Here is a 22756-nt window from a genome sequence, read left to right as displayed (position 1 = left end):
CTCTCTCTCTCTCTCTCTCTCTCTCTCTCTCTCTCTCTCTCTCTCTCTCTCTTTCTGCTTCCCCAATCGAGAGAAGATACGCTATGCCGTCGTTATCTCGGCGTGGTATCTGCGTACGTAGTCGGGGCACTCTCTCTCTATACGCGTATAAAAGCTAATGGATCCACGCGAGGCTCGCTTCCCCGGACTCAATCTCGACTAATATCCTCGTAGTGCACGTACGTGTGCGCGAGAGAGTGTATACGCCCACGAGGTGAACGCGGATCGTCGTCGTGGACGATGAAGCGGACGATGCGGAGACGAAGGAAGAGGAGGAGGAGAAGGTGGAGGTGGAGGACGACGAGCGCAGGGATAAGGACGAGGGGAGGCAGGGAGTTGTACGCGTACCCGCGGCGCGGCGAATTAATTGATTACCGCGTGCGCGTACCCACGTACAATCGTTCTTGCGGCGGAGAGACTCGCGAAGAAGGCTCCAACTCGCGGCGTCGTAATGGACACTGAATAGCATTGATCAGTCGGTCACGTGGCTCTTTTCGCGAATGCCGCAAATTTCAACGTTTCTTTGCAGGAACTTGCACATTACTTCGCTGTGTGTCTCCTTCACGGAAAAAAAGATCTGCTACATATGGATAACTAATCATAACTTGCTGTATTAGCCACTTTTTCTTTGCTGCAGAAGCCAATTTCCTTGCTATGATAACAAGAAAATCTGCTCCTGCAACAAAAAAAAGTAGCTAGAACAGTAAAGTATGTTTAGTTGTTCATCTGTAGCCAATTTGCTACGTTGGCCACTTTTCTTGCTGTAGGAGCAGATTTTCTTGTTATCACGGTAAGAAAATAGGTTCCTGTAGCGAAGAAAAAGTAGAAAACACAGCGAATTATATTTAACTGTCCATATGTAGCAAATTAGTTCGCTGCTGCAGCAAATAATTTTTTTCCGTGTTTGGAAATTATTGGAATGTTTTTACAAAACTTTGGTGAAACTTTAAACGGGGAATGCCGTATTTAAAGACTATCGACAAAATACTGACTTCTTTTTTGCAAAGTTTATGTTCTATCGCTGTACTTTCATGATAAGTATTTAAAACTTCATTGAAGCTTAATATATCTGAACATAAAACTTACATATGTCGTATATGAAAGAAGTTTTCATCGGGAATCGGGAGGTTTCTTATTGGGGCAGCATGAAATACAGAGCGCTTAAGAAGAGAATGTTAAATAGAGAATGTTAACATTTATATTAAGAATTTTAATTTTTTTCTCAATTTTTTTAAGCGAATTTTCATAAGTGTTGACATTCTTGTGAAGCATCTTGTATGAAGCATCTTGTAATGAATACGCCAAAACGGTATCGACAGACAAGATCGCGAAGCCGGTAATCAATATGGGTTTTCTCGATGACGACGACGACGACGACGACGACGACGACGAGGAGGACGTTTCGTTACGCGGCGTTCGCAGCTTCGCGCACGCGGCCGTAAACGCCCCGGCGCGTCTATCAGATCGAACGCATGAGCGTGACCCAGAATTACCGACAAATTTGCGGGACTCGCGGCGAGAAGAAGAAGAAGAAGAAGAAGGTACCTACGCGTCTCGACCGCAATATCGCGATTACGTCTAAGTAGCGTAAGGAGAAGAGACGCGCACGCGGCTTGTACGATGGGGGGTTCTTACGGTAGTTGGTGGTACGTGTTGGCGCGCAACTTGCGGCCGGACGCGCAACACTCATACACCAGCAACACACGGGGATCGTCTCCGCGGGCTACATCGCGGGGAGCGCGCGTTCCCGCCGGAGGGTCCGCCGCGCCGGCGGTTAGGTCCGCGGTTACCGCGTGGTTATCAAGTTAACCTTTTACCTCGGAGAGAGCCACGGCTCGATGAGGATTGCGGCCGCGACGCGACGGCCGGGGGGCCGGGAGGGAGAGAGGGGCCGGACGACGGGGGTGAGAGAGGACGACGAAGGTGTGAAACCGCTCCAAAGCAAAGAGGCAAGAAATTGCGCACGATTATATATCCCCCGTCCGGTGAACGCGGTCGGCCGAGCGGCCGCAGAATACCGGACGGTCGCTTTCGCGACGTCTCTCCTCCTCCTCCCTTTTCTTCTTCGTTTTTCTCTTTCTTCCTCGCGATAACGATTCGATGAAACTTTTCTCGCGTGTTCGCGTGCACCTTACTTTCCTTCTCCTTCATCCTTCTTGTTTCTGCTCTTCTTCCTCTTCTTCCTCTTTCTCTCGCTGCCCGTTCGACGGATTTCTCCGTGTGGCGACGGTAACGGCAACAGGTACGCGTCCAAACGCGTGTGTGCGATACGGTAAAAAGGCAGGCAGGTCAAGATGCGAGCGCGGAACGCCACGTATGTACACTTTATTCATTATCCGGTTTGTAATTCATAACGCGCCATTAGTCGTATTATTACGGTATTTACTCGCGGCCCAATAGCGGCTGTCCGGGGCGAAGCTCGTCATTATGTTGTAGCGCGCGAACGCACGCAGTAATTGCCAAGTTACATGTGGAAAGGGAAACTCACGCGGAGTGCAAATGTGGGCGAACGTCGCAAAAACTTGCGCTCGCGTTTATTCAGAGTTTCATTGAAGGTGTCGGGAGAAGCGCGATCGATCCTTTCCACTGCGCATTCATCAAGTGCGCGGAATTTTCCTCGAATAATCATCCCCTCAGATTCTCGCCAGCCTCGAGATTAAGCGAGCAACGATTCCGACAATATTATCCAACTCGTTAATTCAGCCTCTCGTGATCGCAAAATTTCATCAAACGCGATTCGCGCGTTCCTTTCGCCCGCATACTAACAGTGCATTATTGTTTGCGTAAACGCGATTTGTAAATTTCACCAAGCTTGCTCGTAATCCCTCATTCGCGTGTGCGGCCATTACGTAAGCAAATGCACGACACACGCGCATATTTCACACCGTTTTCTGAGAAACGGCTATCTGAAAGAATAGAGGAGGAGGAAGGAAGAATTGTCGATCGAGGGAGAGGGGGAATTCGCGAGTACCGTAACAAGTTGATCCTGTTTGATCGCCAGCATTATTATCGGTTCTTCGACTGGTCTCTCAGTTGCGCGGCCACGGACACGGGGAAACGATAACGCTCCGCCGTGGAAGCTCGACGGCCGTTCGACGAGTTCCATAATCACGCTCGTTATAACGCGGTCGCGTTCCCTCTGCCGTCTCGTCGGTTTCCTCTCCTCTCACCTTCGCGCGGAGGCCGCGCGTGCGATGTACGTTGCCGATCGATCGGTCGATCGATCGATGGCCGATGAATTATCGCGCGCGCCCCCTCCGCCGAATCCTTTATTTGTCATCTCGATAATCGCGGCGGAATATCCGCTAAGCGTGTAACGTGATCGGGGATCACGCTACACCTGCCGCGCCGAGCAAGGTGGGCGAGCGCGACGTCCAAGCGCGAAGAATACCGTTTACGGGATACGTGCCTGTTTAGCGGCGAGAGGGGCCTCCTTCTCGTCGAGTCGCTGGAAATTATCACGAGCCAACGGCGACCGTCTAATAACGTCAAATTGATAATTACACCTCGCCACCTTTGAAGAGGAGTGGAGGAGAATGCCCGTCGCGCTTTTTCGCGAAGAACGCGCGCCACAATGACAAGGTGAGACGATCGGTCGTTTGGTATTAGAAGCATGTTGCGTTCTGTTTATTGTGAGAGAAACCGTGGAAAAGGAATCGCCAAGTATTCTTTTTGGAATTCTTTTTTGACCAAAAAAATAATTTAATTGCAGTTATAGAAAAAAGAGAAAAAATATCTAAGGTATAAAAAAATATTAATTCGGCTATAATAAAACATATACTTACACTAATGTACATACTTTGGCATTAACAATATTTTTCAAACAGGAAAATATACATTTTCTTAAAAACTTTAACTTTCCATTGAAAAAAGCAATTATTTATTCTATTGAATAAAAAAACGTATACTTAAATGAATATTATTAGTACCAACCAAATAAGTATTTTTTATTTTGTAAATATTTTTTTTCACAGTGTGTAATTATTTAATTACGCAGTTACAGTCGCGAGTACCAAACATTTTTCTCTCAATATAGATCGTAACAATTATTTGCCCGGGAAATCCTAATATTGAAATTGTGAAAAGAAAATGTCAATCTTCTCTCTTTCCGACACACAGCTTGATACGCGCGCGCAATCGTCGCAGTGTTTCCGTAAGCGACACGGCCGTACATATAATTCGGGGGAACGCGCGTCTCGCTCTTCTCCTTGTCGGTCTGTTTTCCGGGTGACGGACCGCCGACTTCCTCGACTGCGATCCCATCCAAGTCCCATCTCGGGCGAAACGGCCGCCTGTTAATCTCAATAACGTTGGACGCCCGGCGGAAGCACTACCTCGTAAAACGCGCTTTTCCCTCGCCGTTTCGCCCCATCTTCCCGGATTTTATCCGTTTCTCCCTGATCGGGGGCTCACGTCGTCGTCGTCGTCGTCGTCGTCGTCGTCGTCCCTGCGAACGGGACGGTTTCCTCCCGGAGCGATGAGTGACGTTCATGCGGAGAAGAAACTGGTATCGACATCGCGCGCTACGCCGCGCCGCGCTGATCCTCCCGGCGCGTGTTGGCAAGAGTCTCTCTCGAAGACGCATACATAATTCATACAATTAGCGGGCGTGTCCGCCGGCCCGGGTAGAGCTTACGTCGCGCTTACACGCTCGACACCAGATTGGGAAGTAACCCCAGCGGGACTCCGCGCCGAGTCCGGTAGACGACCCGACGTGTCGCATACGACGCTAAGAGAGCACACACATCGAACTTTGGCTTTCTTCATATTAAGAGGAAATACCGATTCTTTAATTGGAAAAAAATTGTTAACAAAATTAATCGTGTAATTATAGGATCGTGAAGAATTATATTAGACAGAATTATATCAATCATGAATAAATTACATCGAAATGTGAAAAGCTTGTCTTGTTTGTCGATTAAAATTGAAAAGAAAATCATCCAGATACAATTTTTTAATTATTTTTGTTGTTAAAAGATTTTTTTAAGTTTGTTTTTATTACGAATATTTCTCCATTTTCTTTTCAACATAGAAATTGGAAACTTTTTTCACAAATTCTACTTGAATTAAAGTAATATTATTTAAATTATCGTAACACTTAATTTAAATTATTGTAGCACAAATTTTATAAAGCGTAATAGAACGATGATGAATTGTTTGCATCGATTTAATATCACGATTGAATTAGAAGAGGATGACGCAGAGAATGTCATTATTTTCTTGTGCTGAGATGGCAAAGTTAGTTTAACGATAGATTTTTATGCCGCATAAACTTGAGCTGGCAAACGACAAGAAACGGCCATCGATAGCGTCGCAAAGTACACTCGCGAGTTCCAACGAGACGTTTGTCCTCATGAGGAGGAGGTCGTAATAACGTGACTTTACACACGTGCGCGATCCATATGCAGCACCAGAAATTAGAGCGCAGCGTTAGTCGGCGGGTATCAGCGCGTCGGCATCGTGTAGACGGAATTTTATGCTCGGCGAATATCACCCTAATTATAATGCTATAAAGTAGACGCGCGCGCGCGCGCAGCCTTGTTATCGGGTTGCTCATCTCACCGGTGCTTATTATAAAATTGCGGCAAATTGGCCGCCGCGCGCGCACACAACAAGTATTGACGCGTAATTGCCTCGCGTACGTTTACGACGCGCGTTGTTAACTGTCAAAATGAATCGACGAAACTCGTGTACACGCCGCGCATCGTCGCGCCTGACATAATCATTGATCCGCGACGTTGTTCCAAAGACACAACGTTGTCGTGGTCTCGCGACGCGCTCGATGATATTGCCGATACAACGGCACGACGACAGAGGGAGATGTCCATTAGCGACTATCGACCGGTGGATCTCGTGTTGTTAGTCCGCGAAAATGTAATTTCCTTCAACACGACGTAACGAATAGGCAGAAAATTTTGCATGGAACGAAATATTCTCCAGAGCCTCGCTTGACGGGATAATGACGGATGCACATGCGATGAGCGATGCGAAACGATGTCGCGGTTAGAAACGTCGCGTCATGTTAATTGAGTGAAACTAAAGACTCTTGGACTTACGATGGAAATTCAGCACAGTCAGGGGCCTGCGAGAGTTGAACTCTAGTTAGTATTTGCGCTAATAAATTAACTGCTATATCATTGACAATTTATATCAGATTATCAATCTGATATTTTACTGATTGATAAATTTCATTATGGAGCTAATTGTCAGGGGGCTAGTCACACCGTGCTTCAATCAATCACGATACTTGAATGTTTCAAATGAGCAGTGAAAGAGCGATGCGCACACCTATCGTCTAATTAATTTCTATTCTCACAATGAGTACATCTTACCTGTAATAATGAAATTTTAACAATGACAGCAAGACAATTAGTCTTTTAGTTCGTATCAGTTACTGCGATTATCTGACAATCACTTTAATATGCACGCAATGAAATATCTTAGTAATAACAGTGCTGGTCATATAAGCACGCCTTCTTTGATAACTAGCCTCTTACAGTAAAATTATCAATAGAATATCAGATTGATAATCAATAGTTAATTTGTTAACTTACATAAATACGTAACATTTAGCGCTTGACTCTCATAGACCTTTGACTGTATTGAATTTTCATTATAAATTCAAGAGCCTTTAGCCTTTGATAATTTATTAACACAAAAAGTAATCAGCATGACTTTCATAGGCTCTCCTAACTGAGCGAATTTGAATAATGTAGAGTGCGTAGTGCCGCGTGAATTCACCATCATTCAATCACAATATCGATACTTGCGATCGTTACGTTACACGAATACAGGAATAACCTGCGACTGCCGCTCTCTCGGAGAGCCGAGTTTCGGATTTCACGCTTGTTTCGCGGGGTTCCACGGTTTGCGAGCGAACGTTTCGTGTAACGGCAGAGAGAGAGAGAGAGAGAGAGAGAGAGAGAGAGAGAATGAGGAGTCGTACATATCGATATACGCGAAGATCGATATCACGTGTAGCGATCGCCGGGATATAAATGCGTCGCTTTTGCAGGGTATGTGGGTGTTGCACGTTTCATTCGTGATGTTCGTCGGATGCATCGACGCTCCACGACGTCGTGTACTGAATGCCGCAACGACGACGACGATAACGATGACGATGACGAGTCCTCGTTCTCGCCGACCGGCGTCTACCCTGTAATTGCGATTCGCGCTCTGTAATAATTATTGCCTTCGGTCTGTCATCAGCGGCGACATCGACGCGCGGGCACGTTTGTCGTCGACATCGACATTGACGTCCACAATCGTAGCCGATCCGCAGCTAAGCTCTCGAAAGGAGGCTAATAAAAATAACTCACTGATTCGTTATACATCGAAGGGCAGAAACTCGTGCGACATGAGAGATAGAAGGAGAGCTCATTAGGGTGTATTGTGTTGTGGTTTTATAATCAGGACCCAGAGAAACGACGTTGAAGGGGAGCTGCTCGACACGCGCTCGTGCGAATTCAGATTATCATTAGGAGACACGCGATCGGGACATCAAAGGAGTGGAAGTCGAGATCGGATTTGCGGCTGTGAAGGCTCGAGTAGTTTAGAGTATTTTGAGACCGACGAGTAACGTGTCTGTTACTTGATCTATGATTCTCGTCAAAATATCGCGTTGAAAAGAGGACGAAGGGAGCGAGAGGGCTGTAAGAATTGATGTATCCGCGTGGCGTAGAGGTCGCACCGGGACTATCCGCGGCAGAATAGAAGAGGAGCAGGGGGAGAGAGAGGAGGAGGAGGAGGAGGAGGAAGAGGTGAGCCGACGAGGCACGGGGACCGGTGGGATGAATGGACGCGGTAACGTTATATACGTGGACCGGTAATTATGACTCCTCTAATCACCGACAATTACTGCGGTTACCGGGCTCGCGGCGTTATCTCGACCGGTCCATCTCGCGCCGCAGTAGAAGAAACGCACAGATAGAGGGGAGATGAAGGGAGAAAGAGAGAACGAGAGAGCGTGGCGAGATGTCCGGGATTTAACGGCAGGCGAGCGAGGAACGCGCTGCACCGGAATCGATTACGAAAGGGGAGACTGTTGAATCCGACATTTTTATTCGCGCTCGTCGCCTTTTCCTCCGTTACTCGTAGAAATCGTTGCGTGAGAAATCAGCGCAACTGACGCTCGAGATAAGAAAAATCTAAAAAATTAAAAATATTCGGTGGGCGCTCATAATATGTTTACTTAAATCTACATTTTTTTGTTTAAATAGAGTAAACGGTTTTTTTAATTAAAAATGAAGGTTTTAAGAAAATATCTTCTTATTTAGAAAATGTTTTTCTCGATGTGGGAATAGCGACAATTATCGAGAAAATTAGTTTGAATATTATTATAACGCCCATTTTGAATATTCTTTTGTTTCTTTTCATTTTATTGTATTATTTTTACTTCTTGGATACCTTTTCTCTCAATACACCAACAAACATGTAAACGCGAAACCTCTTCCGTGTTAAAACGGTAATTCGATTGACCGGTCGCTTTTCATCTCGAGGAAACTCCACTCGCGGATATCATCATGGCGTTCGCGTAATCGCGATGGACAGAGTCGGATGGATGGACGGGCGGAAGGACCGATCATTCCGTCGCGGAGGATTTTAATACGTTTTCGCCAGTCATCACCCTGGCCGCCTCCCCCGCGCCTTTACCCCGTTACGTCGGTCGAGGTCGATATCAGATCGCCACGCTTCGACGTCGGCTATGTAATTCGCCGGAGCGAATACGCGCTGTCTGGTTCCGAGGGAAGAGAGCGAGAGAGAGAGAGAAAGAGGAGAGAGAGAGAGAGAGAGAGAGAGAGAAAGAGGAGAGACGGTCGCGGGATGTCGTGCGGGGCGGAGGCGACGGGGGGATATTCAAATGGCCCTACTCTTGTATGGAAATGCGCGAGATGTAAAGATGACGGTGTGGGATACGCGAGTCCCGGAGTCGCGGGGAATATTACCAGTCGTTAGCGCGACAAGCCAGCCACGATAACGCTCTCCTGAGCGAGGCCCGTCCTCCTTGAACTCGTGGCTTTTAAGGTCCTCTCGCGAGAACGCTAACGCGATGATTGATAATACGAGGGGAACGAGAGAGCGAGCGAGAGAGCGAGCGAGCTGATACGAAAGAAATGAGGTATGTAAATAAGCTGGGAGAAAGGGGGAGCACCGTCTATTGTCCATTAATCTCGTTTACGATTTTCGATCGACTCGATCGTCGTCTTCGTCATAATATGTGCGAGACAACCGTGGCGAAGGAGCGGACGCGTGATGAGGTATCCGGTGTATCGCGCGACGATGAGGTACGTCGATCCCTTTGACAAATTACATAATCTGGTCGGAATAATTGTATTTTAAACGCGTGCATGTGCATGCTCGACGCTGTCATTGTGGATCGCGCGATCGAAACGTCGGGACACGCAGATTCGTAATGACGAAAAGCATCACCGCGGCCTGAGCTTCTCTCGCGCAACGTGTAATTTCGTGGGCCGTGCAAACGTCGAAACTTTCGCGGACCTACGAGGGAGATATATGACCGAGTACCCTCGTCACTTGAAGAATCGAGCGAGCCTCAGTCGGCTCCGAAGAGAGATTTGGCCCCTTCGGGCTGAAACGAGGTAGTCTTGCATTCGTCGTAATAGGCGACTCGCCGAGGTGTTATTAAAAGCGGCACAGGAAAGCCGCGCAACAATTAAAAAACTACTCTTGCGTCCTGGGGACGCTCTGAGAATGCTCGGGCGAGCTTGAGAGAAGTCGCGAAGGGGATGCATTGATTTCACTTTTGGTGTGCGGAGTATATACGAGAAAATGGAAAATGTTTTTCAAGATATCTCTATATATTTCTTTTAAAAAGCGATTCAACATTTTCTGCACTTGGTGCAGAAAACCCGAGAAATAGGAGAGATATATTTTTAGGTAAATTTTGCCAAGTTCCCTTAACGCGTGATTTAATATTTTATGTGATGGATGAATAAAAAAATCATCACTCTATTGAAATATTTTGTAATCAATTTTAATAAATTTCCTTGACGAATAACTCGATATTTTACGTAAATAGTTCATGAAAGTATCTGTAGGGAAATAGAAAATATTTCTCAACACATTTTCTTAATGAATGATATGATATTTTATATGATCTGGATGCATATAAAATATTTAATCATGATATTCTGCGATTCGAGCAGATAACGTTTACTCAACGCGATGCGCTTTCCTGAGCAACCCTCTCGAGGCCGGACGGAATGAACCCGACTGCAGGAAGAGAGAGGGAGAGAGAAACGGTATCTTTGTATGTGTCAATAGAGCCGGTCAATTTCTGCGATAATTAGGCGCGATACCTCGGGATACACGGTTGCCGTTGTATCCTCGCGAGGGTCGACCTAATTAGGTATCGATCCTCCGGACAGATAGCCTCACCCGTATAGTAGCATGCCTTCTATAATTGTACAAGATACTCTTTGGATAAAAGAGGGCGAGAGCAGGAGAGTGGAATCGGCCTAGCGTCTCAATTATCGATCGCGCCGATACGTCCATCGCCGACGACGATCCTTGCGCGTAGCGAAATTCCTTCGTGTATGATCGCGTTAACGTCTAAATCGCGCGATCGTAAATCGTTAACCGAGAGAGGAGTAAACGCGATCATCTCACGCACCGGTTACCCATCGAGTCTCGTCGAGTTTCGACGCAGCAAGCCCGCCGCGGATACCTGCTCCGAGTGCGGTGGGCCCTTCGCTTTAGAAAAAGAACGAAAGCGCGAAAGAAAGAAAATAGGCGAGAAAGAACTTTATCCTCCCACGCGCGGAGGGAACCCCCAAAACCTCGGAGATAAAATCGTCCTTCGCGCCGGTAGAACCGCTAGAGAACCGCCCAGCTTCCAAAAGCCCCGTCCGGCAGACGCGTCTCACGCCAGAGATGTCGATTATCGTCGATATAAACAAAGCCCTACGTAAAACAGAAAGGTGCTTTTCCTCTTAGACTTATTCTTTCACATGGAATCATTCCCTTTCGGGCTGTATCATCAGCTTGGTGATATTCTTGATCTCGCTACCCTCTAACTTTTTGAGTTTTAGAATGAGAAATTAGAAATTTTAAATTGAACAATATATCAGAAATTTAAGATAGAAAAAATCATTAATTGAAAATTGGAAATCTAAAAACTTACAAATTAAAAATTAGAGTTTTCACTCTTAAATTGCGAGTAACTCTCTTTCGAATCGTATCGTTTCAATTCGATGACATCCACTATATCGTTGATCGCCAACTTAAAAATTTTTTCAATTCTGAGAAATTGAAAAGATTAGAGAGTGAAAATTAGAAATGAAATTTTCCACTCGCGATTCGAAGATTCGGCAACGAGGGCGAGGCCATGCGATGCGCGGCGCGTTGCACGACGAGAAAGGTTTAATAAATAAATAAATAATTATAATAAATTATAATTTAATAAATAAGCAGTGGCGGCGGGCCAGACAGACAGATGATAATCAGAGATTCACACGATGAGTTTCCGCATCGCCGCCGCGGTCGTAGACGCAGGCTCGCGCGGATGCCTCTCTCGCGGCATCCGAAAGGAATACGGCATCAGATACGCTCGCAGCCGTTTAGCATGCAACGATGCATTCATATCGATCGACGCATGCATATGCAACACCTCGCCTCGCGCGTTACCGGTATGCATTTCGCGCGCGTGTGCAACGAGCAGACGGACAGAGAGAAAGATAGAGAGGGAGAGAGAGAGGGTGGAGAAAGAGAAAGAGCGAAGAAGACACTGACGCGTACGTTTTGCGTGTGTAGGCATGCGTTACCGCGCACCCGTTAATTACCGCCACCCACTTACCAAAAATTAAGGGACTGAGATAAGCGTCGACCATTCTTCCATTCGCGAACTCCGCAGTCGATCGCGAACTCCGCAGAGGGAAACATGCGTGTTACGTATGATGACTGCTGCGAATCTCTCGCGTTACCGCATTAACGTGCACTTTTTTAATGAAACAGCGTTAGATGGCCTCTCTGATATTCAATCACCGAAGAAACAGGCTGACAAGAGTAATGGGGAGAAAAGAAAAATTGTCAATGGAAATTAGTAGAATAAGTTAGAGAGAGAAAATCCAAGTATATATTATCTTTTTAACCTCACAACGTGTAATTTAATTCTTATACGTTTTTTGCGGCTTGTAGTTAAATAATTTAACGCGTTTTTAAGAGAAATTATGTCTAAATTATAATTTAATATTATTTATGGAAGTAACACACCTGGAGTTCTAGTGAGAGCGTTGAATGAACGTGACGTTTTAATATTCGGAAAGAAATTTGCGCTCGCGAGCTGAGATCGAAATCGGTCGATTCGTCGAATTGTAATCTCTCCAATTCGCAAACCTCTGTGCCCGATACCCAGTCCGATACGGGTTGGTCGATTGCTAGAGATCGGGAAACACGTACACCGAACTGCAATTACCGCGCCGGATTTCCGCACAACCGGCGCATCAGCGCGCTATCAGTCCGCCGCGAGCGAGCGAGCGAGCGAGACGTCTCAGCGAGGGGCGGTTTTTCCCTCGAATTTCTCACAGTGTAATGCGCGTGCCCGCGTGTTAACGTAGCCATAGAATAGTGTATCGCTTACTTGCTGGAAGTTGCCGTACGCGTCAGCCATCCTCGCGATCAACGTTCGTTTCCGCAATCGATGTCCGCCTCGGCGGAGGAGCTGCTCATCGGCGCACACTTACCGGCTGCAACAGAATAACAAAGGGGACAAGTCTCGAGTAATCGGTCATCAGAGACAATTAATATATCGCGGCGATCTCGAGTCAACTCGACTATATGTCTGTCGCTCGTAAGAGATTTTCTGAATTTCCTCGAGGGAAATATATTATTCACAAAAATCGAGTGACAGCGGAGTCACTCAAATATAATTAATTGTATTTTAAGAAAGGAAATTAGAGAAAAACTGCTTAATATAAGAACTGATGCTGATCTTATAACGAAATATCCAAAGACAAATTAGTGTTATCAACGTGGTTAGAAATTTTTTGGAAATTTTTGAATATTGCGCTAAGAAATTAACAGGATTTTTAATATTATGAAATAAAATGATGATATTAAAAATCATCAGATTTTAGTTTACCAATTTTCACGATCGTTTAGAATGAAGGCACTACCACTCGTTTTTAGTGAGATTCCATTCCAGAAAATTTGAGAGTAAAGAAGTTCAATCTCTCATGAACGAAGTCGTCAAGCGGGGGTGTCCTTTCACGATCAACGGACTATGTATTGCATTATCTCATTATGAGAATCTCGCAGATTCTCCTCGCGAACGCTCGTTTGCTCGTTAGCTCTGCGAGTCACGAGGACGTAAAAATTTCGCTTAATGGCTCGTCGTTCCGCCCGATCGTGAGATCTCGATCGAGCGGAACGGCGCGCTGTTAAATTTTTTAATCGCGTCGCACAAACCCCCGTGACTTTCTACACGTCTTCGGAAAGAGAGAGAGAGAGAGAGAGAGGGGGGGGGGGGGGGAAGAGGAGAGGCGAGGCGCACGTATTATTACGGGAATAACTTTATTACGTCTAAGGAAACTGGATTTTTGTTTAAGAGGAAGAGAAAGAGAGAAAGAGAGGCTTCGGTGAAGAGAGCCCGGGGAAAGCTCGCACACTCGGTTCAATCGCGAGTAGAACAAAGCGACGTTAAGCGGTCCGGTGGGTGGAGTTGCGCGAGTATCTAATGCGAAGATGGTTCTCGAACTAATGCCCACTCGTAAGCGAGGGCCTGGTTCGTCCGGAACCAGGCGACCGCACTTTTTCCGACAAATGGAGCTTATTTAATGATCTCGATGAATAAAGACTCGACGAAATCATATTTCGTATCATTCATATCAATCCGTGTTTATCTACGTTGTCATTCGAGACAGCTAATCTTGAAAAACGACCTAGCTTTCGAGATAATACCGTCGTACTGATACCGTCATTCGTAACCAGAGCCCATGCCTGGCCAGATGCAGACAACTCTTAGATTTCTTACTTATCATTTTGTACACGGAAAAAAAGATTTGGTTGAATTAACCAAATATCTGGTCAAATATGAACAATCCAGAAATTCTGATTGAAGTAACCCGATTTCTGTTTAAGTTAACAAGATGTTTGGTTGACTTAAACAGAATTCGAGTTACTTCAATCGGAATTTCTGGATCGTTCATATTCGACCACATATTTGGTTAATTCAACCAAACCTTTTTTTCCATGTAGATTCGATAAATAGGATCTCAGTATTTAATAAGTAATTAATGAGTAATTTTTATCGATTTATTCTACGTTGTTGATACTGCCATTTGGTCAACAAATCGTTAAAAATAAATTAGTTTTCGAATAAATATCAATTCAGAATTCATGTTCGGCCGGGCAGGATCTACTTTTCCCGACAAAGGTCTTATTTATCGCTCAGTGCTTGCAATGAATGAAGAATCAATGATTGTTATTTTTCTTGACTTATTCTGCGTCGTTGACGCCGTCCAGTTATTAAACGTCGGAAAGGAAGAAGTATTGAAACAATTTACTGACACAAGTCAGAACGAGATTTAAAGCACGCCTTATAGTCCTCGGAGGCTCAACGTGTGCGCTAAAATTAGCGACTCCGCGCGGAGTGCTGTCATACGGAGGAGGGCTCGGCATTGTCGCTGGAACGTGAACAGGTGTTTTTTTTCCCTCTGCTTGCGTACGTAGCGTCTCCCTTAAAATATTGTAATATCTCGTTGACGTCATGGCGGAATTCTATTCGGAAAAGTTGGCAACACCGGCTGGTGCCATCGGAGACCGACGTCCCCGACGACGACGACGACGACGACGACGACGACGACGACGAAGGGTGGCTGACTGGCGCGGGTCGCCGCGCTGGGGTATGCGTGTAGGCGAGCGTGTGCGCGTAAAGTGTACAGAGAGAGGCGCGGCGCGGCGCAGCGCGATGCGCCCGGTAAGAGGAAGACGTGATCGATGCCCGTGGGATGCGAGGGCGTTCCTGGTGCGGGAGGCGCTCGAGACAAATGGACGTCGCGCGTCTACCAACCACGCCTTGCCGCGGGAGAAGAAACTCAGTTGCGTGTGCAAGTACCCTCTCTCGCTCTCTACTTCTCTCTCTTTCTTTTTCTATGTCCTTCTCTGTCTCTCTCCTTCTACCTCTCTCACTTTTCGCCCTCGGATCCTCCAAGTCTTCGGCGAGGTCTCGCGGTCGGCCACTCCGGCTGGCGTTGTTGGTGGTTGATCGCACAGAGAGGGATTTTCCTTTAAGCGTCTTTCCCCGTTTCTCCCGTTGTCTGGTCGACGCCATCTCGCTTCGAATGGTATCTTGCCATCGAGTGGAAGAGATAGACTCAGGTCGGGATCAGATAAGACGTCGATTGTATTCCGGTAATTAATGTCAATCACGGAGTGAATGAATGAAAGGATCGGCGCGGAACGGACTCGGCTGTGCACCTTCGCAGCAATTATGACGACGCTCGCGGGTCTTGGGTGGACTTTGCACCTTGGCAAAGGAGCAGAAAACAGGAAGGATGGAAGTCAAACAGAACTCGCGCAGGTGGTTAATTGGTAGCTGACAGTTTCGGCTTTTCTATCAAAGCGAGATGTAAATTCTCCCTTACGCGCCACGAAGTGGTCAATCGATTGTCGTATCTGTCTGTTTGGATGACGCGCACGGAGCGGGTATTGCGCAGGTGGATTATACGGCCGTGCTTAGTAGTGAAAAAATTGAAAAAAGACGATGTGTCGTTAAAATACGTAATAAGCGATGCAGGAGAAATGGCCACTGGGGTGGAGGAGGAGGAGGCGGCTTGGTTCGAAAGGTGCATCGCGTGCGGCCGGACGCTCGACTTCTATACATAGAAGCAACCCAGAAAAGATACAGAGAAAGAGAGAGAGAGAGAGAGAGATCGCCGAGCGCAATGACTCTGCGAATACGCGATCGTTTGAACTCGCGCGCAAAAGCTCATCTCTCTCTCTCTCTCTCTCTCTCTCTCTCTCTCTCGTGGCTCTCCTTTTTTTCGGAGGAGGCAACGAGGCCGTGCCGCGTCACCTCTCTATAAATAAAATCGCGAGGCGAGAAAGAAGAATCGCCGTTTGCTTGCTAACGCGGACGAACGCAAGCGCAAAGAAGGAAACGCACGCACGAGCGGCGGTGTTATGCGAAGGGCACGGTATTTAAATTTCGAGCGAGGTAGAACGGCGTACAAACAAGCGGCCAAACGGGCGATAAATATTCAACGAGCCCGACGGGAAGCTACGTCAACCCTCCTCGATTTCACGAGCCCTTCTTCTGAAAGTTGAGTCGCGCCACGTACTCGCTCTTCTCGTCTCTCGCCGGACACATCGCGCGACCCCGTCATGAAACAACCATTGGGAAGTCTGCCTATTAACCCCGAGAGTGATCACGACAGCGCATATTTTGAATTCGTGATTTCGACTATCGTCATCCGTGAAAGTCGAACGTCATCCTTGGGTTGCTTTCCCTTGAAAAGTCTCTTAAAGTAAATCAATAATAGGAATATTTTTGATAATCAGTGATTATTCATTGATTTCCAGTGGAAATACTTCTATTTTATCTTATTTTTCATTGATTTTAACTAGTGGAAGTAAGACTAGTGTACATGAGACTCGATCCATAATTGGGACTTATCTTATTTATGATTGAACTAGTTTTTTATTATTCTAGCAATTTAGTGAAGAATACACTAATTATACATTCAGAGAATGTCGCGTGGAAAAATGTTAAGTCCCACATTTCTATAATTTGTGCAGTTATACGATCGCTGAGATCGTTGGGTTCACGTGGAACTTTGCACTCCTCACGTTTGAACTCTTAGGAAAAAGTTACACGATCGTAACCCAGGTCGTTCGACGACGGCACCCCGAGAGGAACAGCGACAGGGAAGTCCATGGAGATGACACGCGAAACGGGCACATCGGATCGTCGTCGTCGTCGTCGTCGTCGTCGTCGTCGGCGCGATGCACACGTCCGCGGTCAAAGGCGAAGTCATGATCGGGTCGTTGGCGGTGATGGAAAAGGACGCGGCGCGAGAGGCGTCAAGAGTCGCGTCCCGTTGTCGATGCGCCGTGCGGGACCACCCAAAGCGGCCGGGAAACGCGCGGACTATCGGTGTAAGGGGATAACGATAGCGCAAACCTGTCCTAACAGCGGGAACCGCGAGATAAGGCGGGCTGAATGCAGGTGTTTAGCGGCCAGGCCAGTCATCGTATTGTCATTACTTACGACTGACACCGCGCGCGGCCGCGGTGAAGCGGTCGACGTCGTGGGACGCCGCGGGGGTCGGACACTCTCTTAAATTTCGAGAACACGCGCGCTCGCGCGCGCAGTTCTGTCACGTCATCGGCCGCGTCCGACTGTCTCTCTTCCTCTCTTTCTCGTTCCTTCTCTCTTTCTTTCTCATTGGTGGCGACGTGTCCGGTGATCGGCTATCACGGACAGCCAGGTAGACATTGTCGGTGAACTCGAATGAATTATCTCCTGAGGAGATTACGTGTGCGGGCACGAGGCAGCGGGGCAGGATGGCCGTCGGGAATTATTATTGTCGTATAGTGGCTTGCAAAACGGTTTAGACACAATAAAGTTGGCAGCTCACTAAAGTGCCAAAATTGAGAGTCATTGTTGACGGGTTTGCCTAATAATTACATTATTAACTTATAGAACCCCCCTCCTGCCCTGAACACAGAGCAAGATTTATGCAGATCAACATTTCAAATATTACCGTTCTTAAAACTGTTGTTTTTTCATTATAACTTCTTTCAACTTTGTTGAATCGCAGAAATATCAATAGATTCATATTCCTCGATGTTTTCTATATCGACTAATTAAAAAAAAAGTATTGAATTTCGATCACTTCTTGGGAAACAGATGAACGCGCGGTGTAAAATTTATCCATGTTTATGGTTTACGTAACTTGTAGGTGTTCAGAGTTGTAAGATTAATTGTTATTATTATGATTTATTTATTTGTTTGTTATTATGATTATTTAGTGTTCTTAATTATATTATTATTGCGTAAAAGGGTCTGTCATTAATGCTTCTTAATGATTGACAGTTCGGTGAGCTTCGCTGTGTCTAAGCCGTTTTGCGATCTATTATGCGTTTTCTCTCTTGCTCCCTTCTTTTGTTCTCGCTTTTCGCATTGTGTCAGATCGTTTCTTTGCATCGTGCAAGTGCGATAGCTCACCCGACGTGGGAGACGCGACGAAATTTGTAAAGACACCGGGCGTGTCGCGCGCGCGAGCTACGACACCTGTGCGCCGTGGGTGCACCGTCAATGATCGATGTCCCAGCGCGTGTACAATGCGCACGGCCGACCACGCGGATCGCGCGCCCAACCCAACTGGAGGTGGGCTCACAGTGTGATACAACGTGGGCCTTTACGACCCGTCAAGATGTTTGTCCGACAACGATTCTTGATGCCGACGCGGCGGCGGCCTAGAGTTACGTAAGGGGTTTTCGGTTAACCCGACTTGTCCGGCGTTAATCGGACTCGTCAGTTCCGGGCGAGCGTTGCGACCGGACTGGTACAACATCGTGCGAGATGTCGCTTGCGAACCACTCGGATCGGGACGTGGGATACATCGAGTGAAGAAGTATTTAGAAAATAAAAGATACGTATTGGGTTGTGTAATAAGTAATTGCGGATGTTTCAGGTGCAATGAAACGACCGCTTTTATGTAGCTGAAATTTTATGAGACAATGCAATGCGAAGGATCATGGAACATGTCAGATCAAAACGAGGCAAATGTTTCACAAAATTTCATAAAATTCTAACGACTTGATATAATCCTTTCATTTTATCTGATAATGACTCGAGATTATTTATTACGCAGAACTCAATATGTTAATATAAATGAATATGTTACTGCCACAAATATCTTTTAATTTTAAAATATTTTTTTCTCTCAGTGAATGTCTTGTTGAAAAATTAGCCGCAGAGGTTACTCCATCACAGTTATTTAATTATTCCATCACAATTATTTAATTATTTAATACATATTTTGATTAATTTTGATTTGCTGTTTTACTCATTCCGCTAGATGTTGGGCGCGTGCAAAATACTCTGTCAAGCATTGCTAGTCTCCTATAGTTTAAATATTCGCATCAACGGACGCGGTCGGCTTTCATTGGCCTCCTCTCTTTCTCCGGTTACACTTGCAACCCCGACCTGCGCGCGCGCGTAAATAAACGCACGCTCGATGCGTTGCAACCCTCCGATGCCGAGCCACCACGCCCATCGCGACCGAGCGCGTTCATCCGTCCATGACGTGTAGCGAGAACGAAGCGGCGGAAAGTCGGTCGGGAGACAGAGAGGATCGCACTCTCTTCTTCTTCTTCTTCTGCATCGCCAGAAATACGCGAGGTCGCCGCGAAAAATAAGTCTGCGGCGAGGGTGGAGCGACAGAAAAGCGGTGCGTGCGGGAGACGAAAGCACGGCCTGTGAAATAAGAGCGCGGCAAGACTGTGTGTGTGTGTGTGTGTGTGTGTGTGTGTGTGTGTGTGTGTGTGTGTGTGTGTGCGCGTGTATCTCGCTAAAGTAATGGAACGAGTTCATTCTTTACGATCCCGTGTCACGACATTCCGACGCGACGTTGCGTACGATCGCCGCGTGCGCCGGTTATACATCATATCCAGCGCGGAGGAGATCCAACGCGCGCTTGTCAGCGAGTTTCACACACACATACATATTCTTCTCACACTCGTTACAACCGGATATTCGACAAAGTCCGCGGGGAATCTTAATTAACTGTAAAACGATCGCACACGATAAATTTACGGAGACAGGAGATTCCCTCGTAGCTTTCTTTGATATCCCTTTGTTGGAAGTTTCTTTGATCTTTTTTGGAGAAAAAAAGATAATCAAAAGTAATTTCATTGTTATATGATCGTGCAATGAAAATTTCATTAGTTTCCTCACAGAAGAAACCATAAGATGCAACCAAATCGCTGAGCAGTCAATGTGTCAACCATAAGAGATCATAAGCCCGTATGAATAATCATTCCTTGAAACTTGTCTCATCTGAGATGCTCAGATATAAATTTAGAGTTAGAATTATAAATTTAGTTTTTTTTTTTTTTACTTAAATCACACAATATATGCGACATTATATTTGTAATCGTGATTCAGCTGAAAAATTCACATATAATTCTAAAACTAGTATTAACAGTCATTATTAGAAACACATTTCAAGTGAGATATTCAGATTTAATCTAGAATTAGACGAAAGTCTTTCAGTTGAATCACGCTTACGCTTACAAGTGTATCATAATTCAACTGAGAAATTTGAACCTAATTCTGAATAAAAGCCTGAGGTCATCCCACATATGACAAGTTTCAGGTAACAATTATTAATGTGGGTCTCCAAATTGAAATCTTCTCATCAGAAATACGTCTCAAGTAACGGCTAGGATCATAGTCATCTGATCGGCTAATTTTAAGGGAGCATATCAACATCCCTCTTACGTCCCTTTGGTCCCTATTGAAAAACGAAAGAAAATCAGAAACGTAGAGACATGGTCGCTCAAGATACACGAGAGATGATACCTTTCCCCGCGCTCCGGCGCGCGCCACGACGGCTCGCTTGGTTTTTCACGCGCCGGCACGCGCGGGAAATCCTCCGCCGCGGCCGAGCGAGGGAGATAATATCGGGGGCGCGCATAACGATCGAACACCGGGAGCGCATCCTCTCCTCATGCTGGTGTTCGTGTGCGTACATGTGTGCGGTGTCTGTACTCTACGTAAGCCGCCGCCGTATCAGCGTGGGGCAGGGCACGCGGAATCGGAGATCCCGGCGTCGGATGGCGATGGGGAATAATTGCGCGTTTGCGCTCGTTGCGGGAGGAGGATTCCGCGGGCCGCCTCCATGACTCCCGGTAGTAATTATCGAATCCCTCCTCCGCCCCGCCGAGGGCCCGTTCTACGCCCCGCATCGCCCACCTCGTCCCGTATTACTTAGGTGTCTTACGGCCAACGTGCCGCGCTCCTTTCTCTCTCTTTCTCTCTTGATCTCGTGTGTTATTATTCGGTGTGCTCTCGCTCTCGCCTACCGAGCTAGAGAGACCCGGCCTCTTCCGTCTATAGGACCCCGGCAGCAACATCATCCCCGGTGCATCGACATCGCGCCAGAGCCGATCGGAAGCGGCTCTGACGCGAAGATTACTGGAATTAAGGCCGCGTAGCCTCCGCGATTCCTCGCGCGGACGAATCCTCGTGGCAGCTCTGAGCAAGCGACATCCGACGCGACGCGTCCATCACGTCCTCTCCTGTGACATCGCGAATTTTTTGGGTAAAGGGTAGATTGGACGGGTAGATAATAGATTCATTAGACTCTTGAAAACGTTCTGCACGGAAAAGCAAATCTCAGTCGTGTAACAGGATGGAAATTAGATGAAAACTTGTTGATGAGAAACGATACTTCTGTTAGGGTAAGATACTCAATTATTGACATCCCCTTTAGACATTGACAATGTAGGAAAATCTGGTTTTCAGCGGCATTTATTTTTCGCTTGTGAAGTTCTTTTTTATCGAACTGAACTGAAACAACAGATGCCACTGGTAGCAAGAAAGACCTGCCTTTTTTTATTTAAAGAAGAAAGCTTTAAAGCATTTAGATAGATTGCACTTTAAGGCCCGTGTGGGCCTTATGGGTTTAGAGTGTAATGAAATCCCGGTATTAATAGTATTAATAGTCGTCTCTTGAAACTTGTCTCAATATAAGATACATTTGAATTCAGAATAAAATTTTCGGCTGAATCGTATGTCTGTAATCGCGCGCGCGACTTAGCTGCGAAAATCGCATTTAATTCTGAGTATTATCTCACTTGAGACAGTAACTATTAGCACGAACCATAATGTGCCCTTCGTGATGTATCGTAGCGTACTCGCTGCTTCATCATTTGAAACCGAGATCAAGATGTGCGCCGTGAAAAAGTAAAGAAGACGCAAAAATGTATCGTGACTCGCTGAGGATTATGTTAGACGAGATATATTAGACGCTACAGGATACTGCAAGCCGCGATGCTACAGATAGTCGAGCCGAGTCCACAGTGGTGGGGACCTTGTTCGAATCATTCTTAATTTTCCGACTGAATCGAGATAGTCGTCGGTTATCGCGCACAGGGAGAGATAGAGGTTCTGTTCCGTCGAAGAGTCGCCGACGGACAGGACGCGCGACGTTTTAATTGCTTAATTGCCGAGCTCGGCACTCGGCCAGCCGTCGGCTACGCGGCGATTCCGCCCGCTCGAGTGCGACAAAGGAACTGTCCCCTTCGCCGCGAGGCCTCGATGATGGTGCTGCTGGTGGAGATCGTGATCGAGCCGATGAATACGACTCAATCGAGAAGAGCGTGCGCGCGCGCGCTTCTCGTATTGCCGATAGTATCGCCTTTCCGGCCGGTGTATTAAAGTCGAGGTAACAACTCTCTTTTTCCGAGCATGCGATCGAGGTTCCTCGATTAAAACGCGAGTGACGCAGCTGCGGCAACGGCCGCGAACGCCTCGTTCCTAAAATCGATCATCGTACGCGTTTTTCACTCCGCTCGCTCGACGACTTCTTTCACGAAGGCAGAGCGCGCGGGTATCGCTTCCGAATCGCATTAAAAGCCAGATCCAACCCCCGAGGCGCATTAAGGGAGCGCGTAACCACCCCGAGATAGAGAGAGAGAGAGAGAGAGAGAGAGAGAGAGAGAGAGAGAGAGAGAGAGAGAGAGAGAG

General features: G+C 46.6%; 2 protein-coding genes across 6 annotated transcripts in view; one reads left to right on the top strand and one right to left on the bottom strand.

Moving 5' to 3' along the window:
* Positions 1 to 22756, top strand: part of LOC116848197 (protein ABHD13) — a 183002-nt gene that overhangs the window by 31970 nt on the left and 128276 nt on the right. The gene's annotated exons all lie outside the window — the stretch shown is intronic.
* The window catches only part of LOC116848194 (transcription factor Sp9-like), a 131998-nt gene that overhangs the window by 76660 nt on the left and 32582 nt on the right, over positions 1 to 22756 (bottom strand). For all 5 annotated transcript variants that reach the window (XM_032824032.1, XM_032824037.1, XM_032824033.1 and 2 more), the window contains one exon: positions 12638 to 12743. In XM_032824032.1, coding sequence (XP_032679923.1) covers positions 12638 to 12667 — 30 coding nt within the window. In that variant the 5' untranslated portion in view covers positions 12668 to 12743. The remainder of the gene's footprint in view (positions 1 to 12637; positions 12744 to 22756) is intronic.

This window comes from Odontomachus brunneus, unplaced genomic scaffold (assembly GCF_010583005.1).
Source record: "Odontomachus brunneus isolate Ranch 3 - 2012 unplaced genomic scaffold, Obru_v1 Obru_scaffold_091, whole genome shotgun sequence".
Classification (NCBI taxonomy): Eukaryota; Metazoa; Arthropoda; class Insecta; order Hymenoptera; family Formicidae; genus Odontomachus; species Odontomachus brunneus.
The sequence above is the reverse complement of the archived record's forward strand: the minus strand, read 5'-3'. Positions and strand labels throughout refer to the sequence as shown.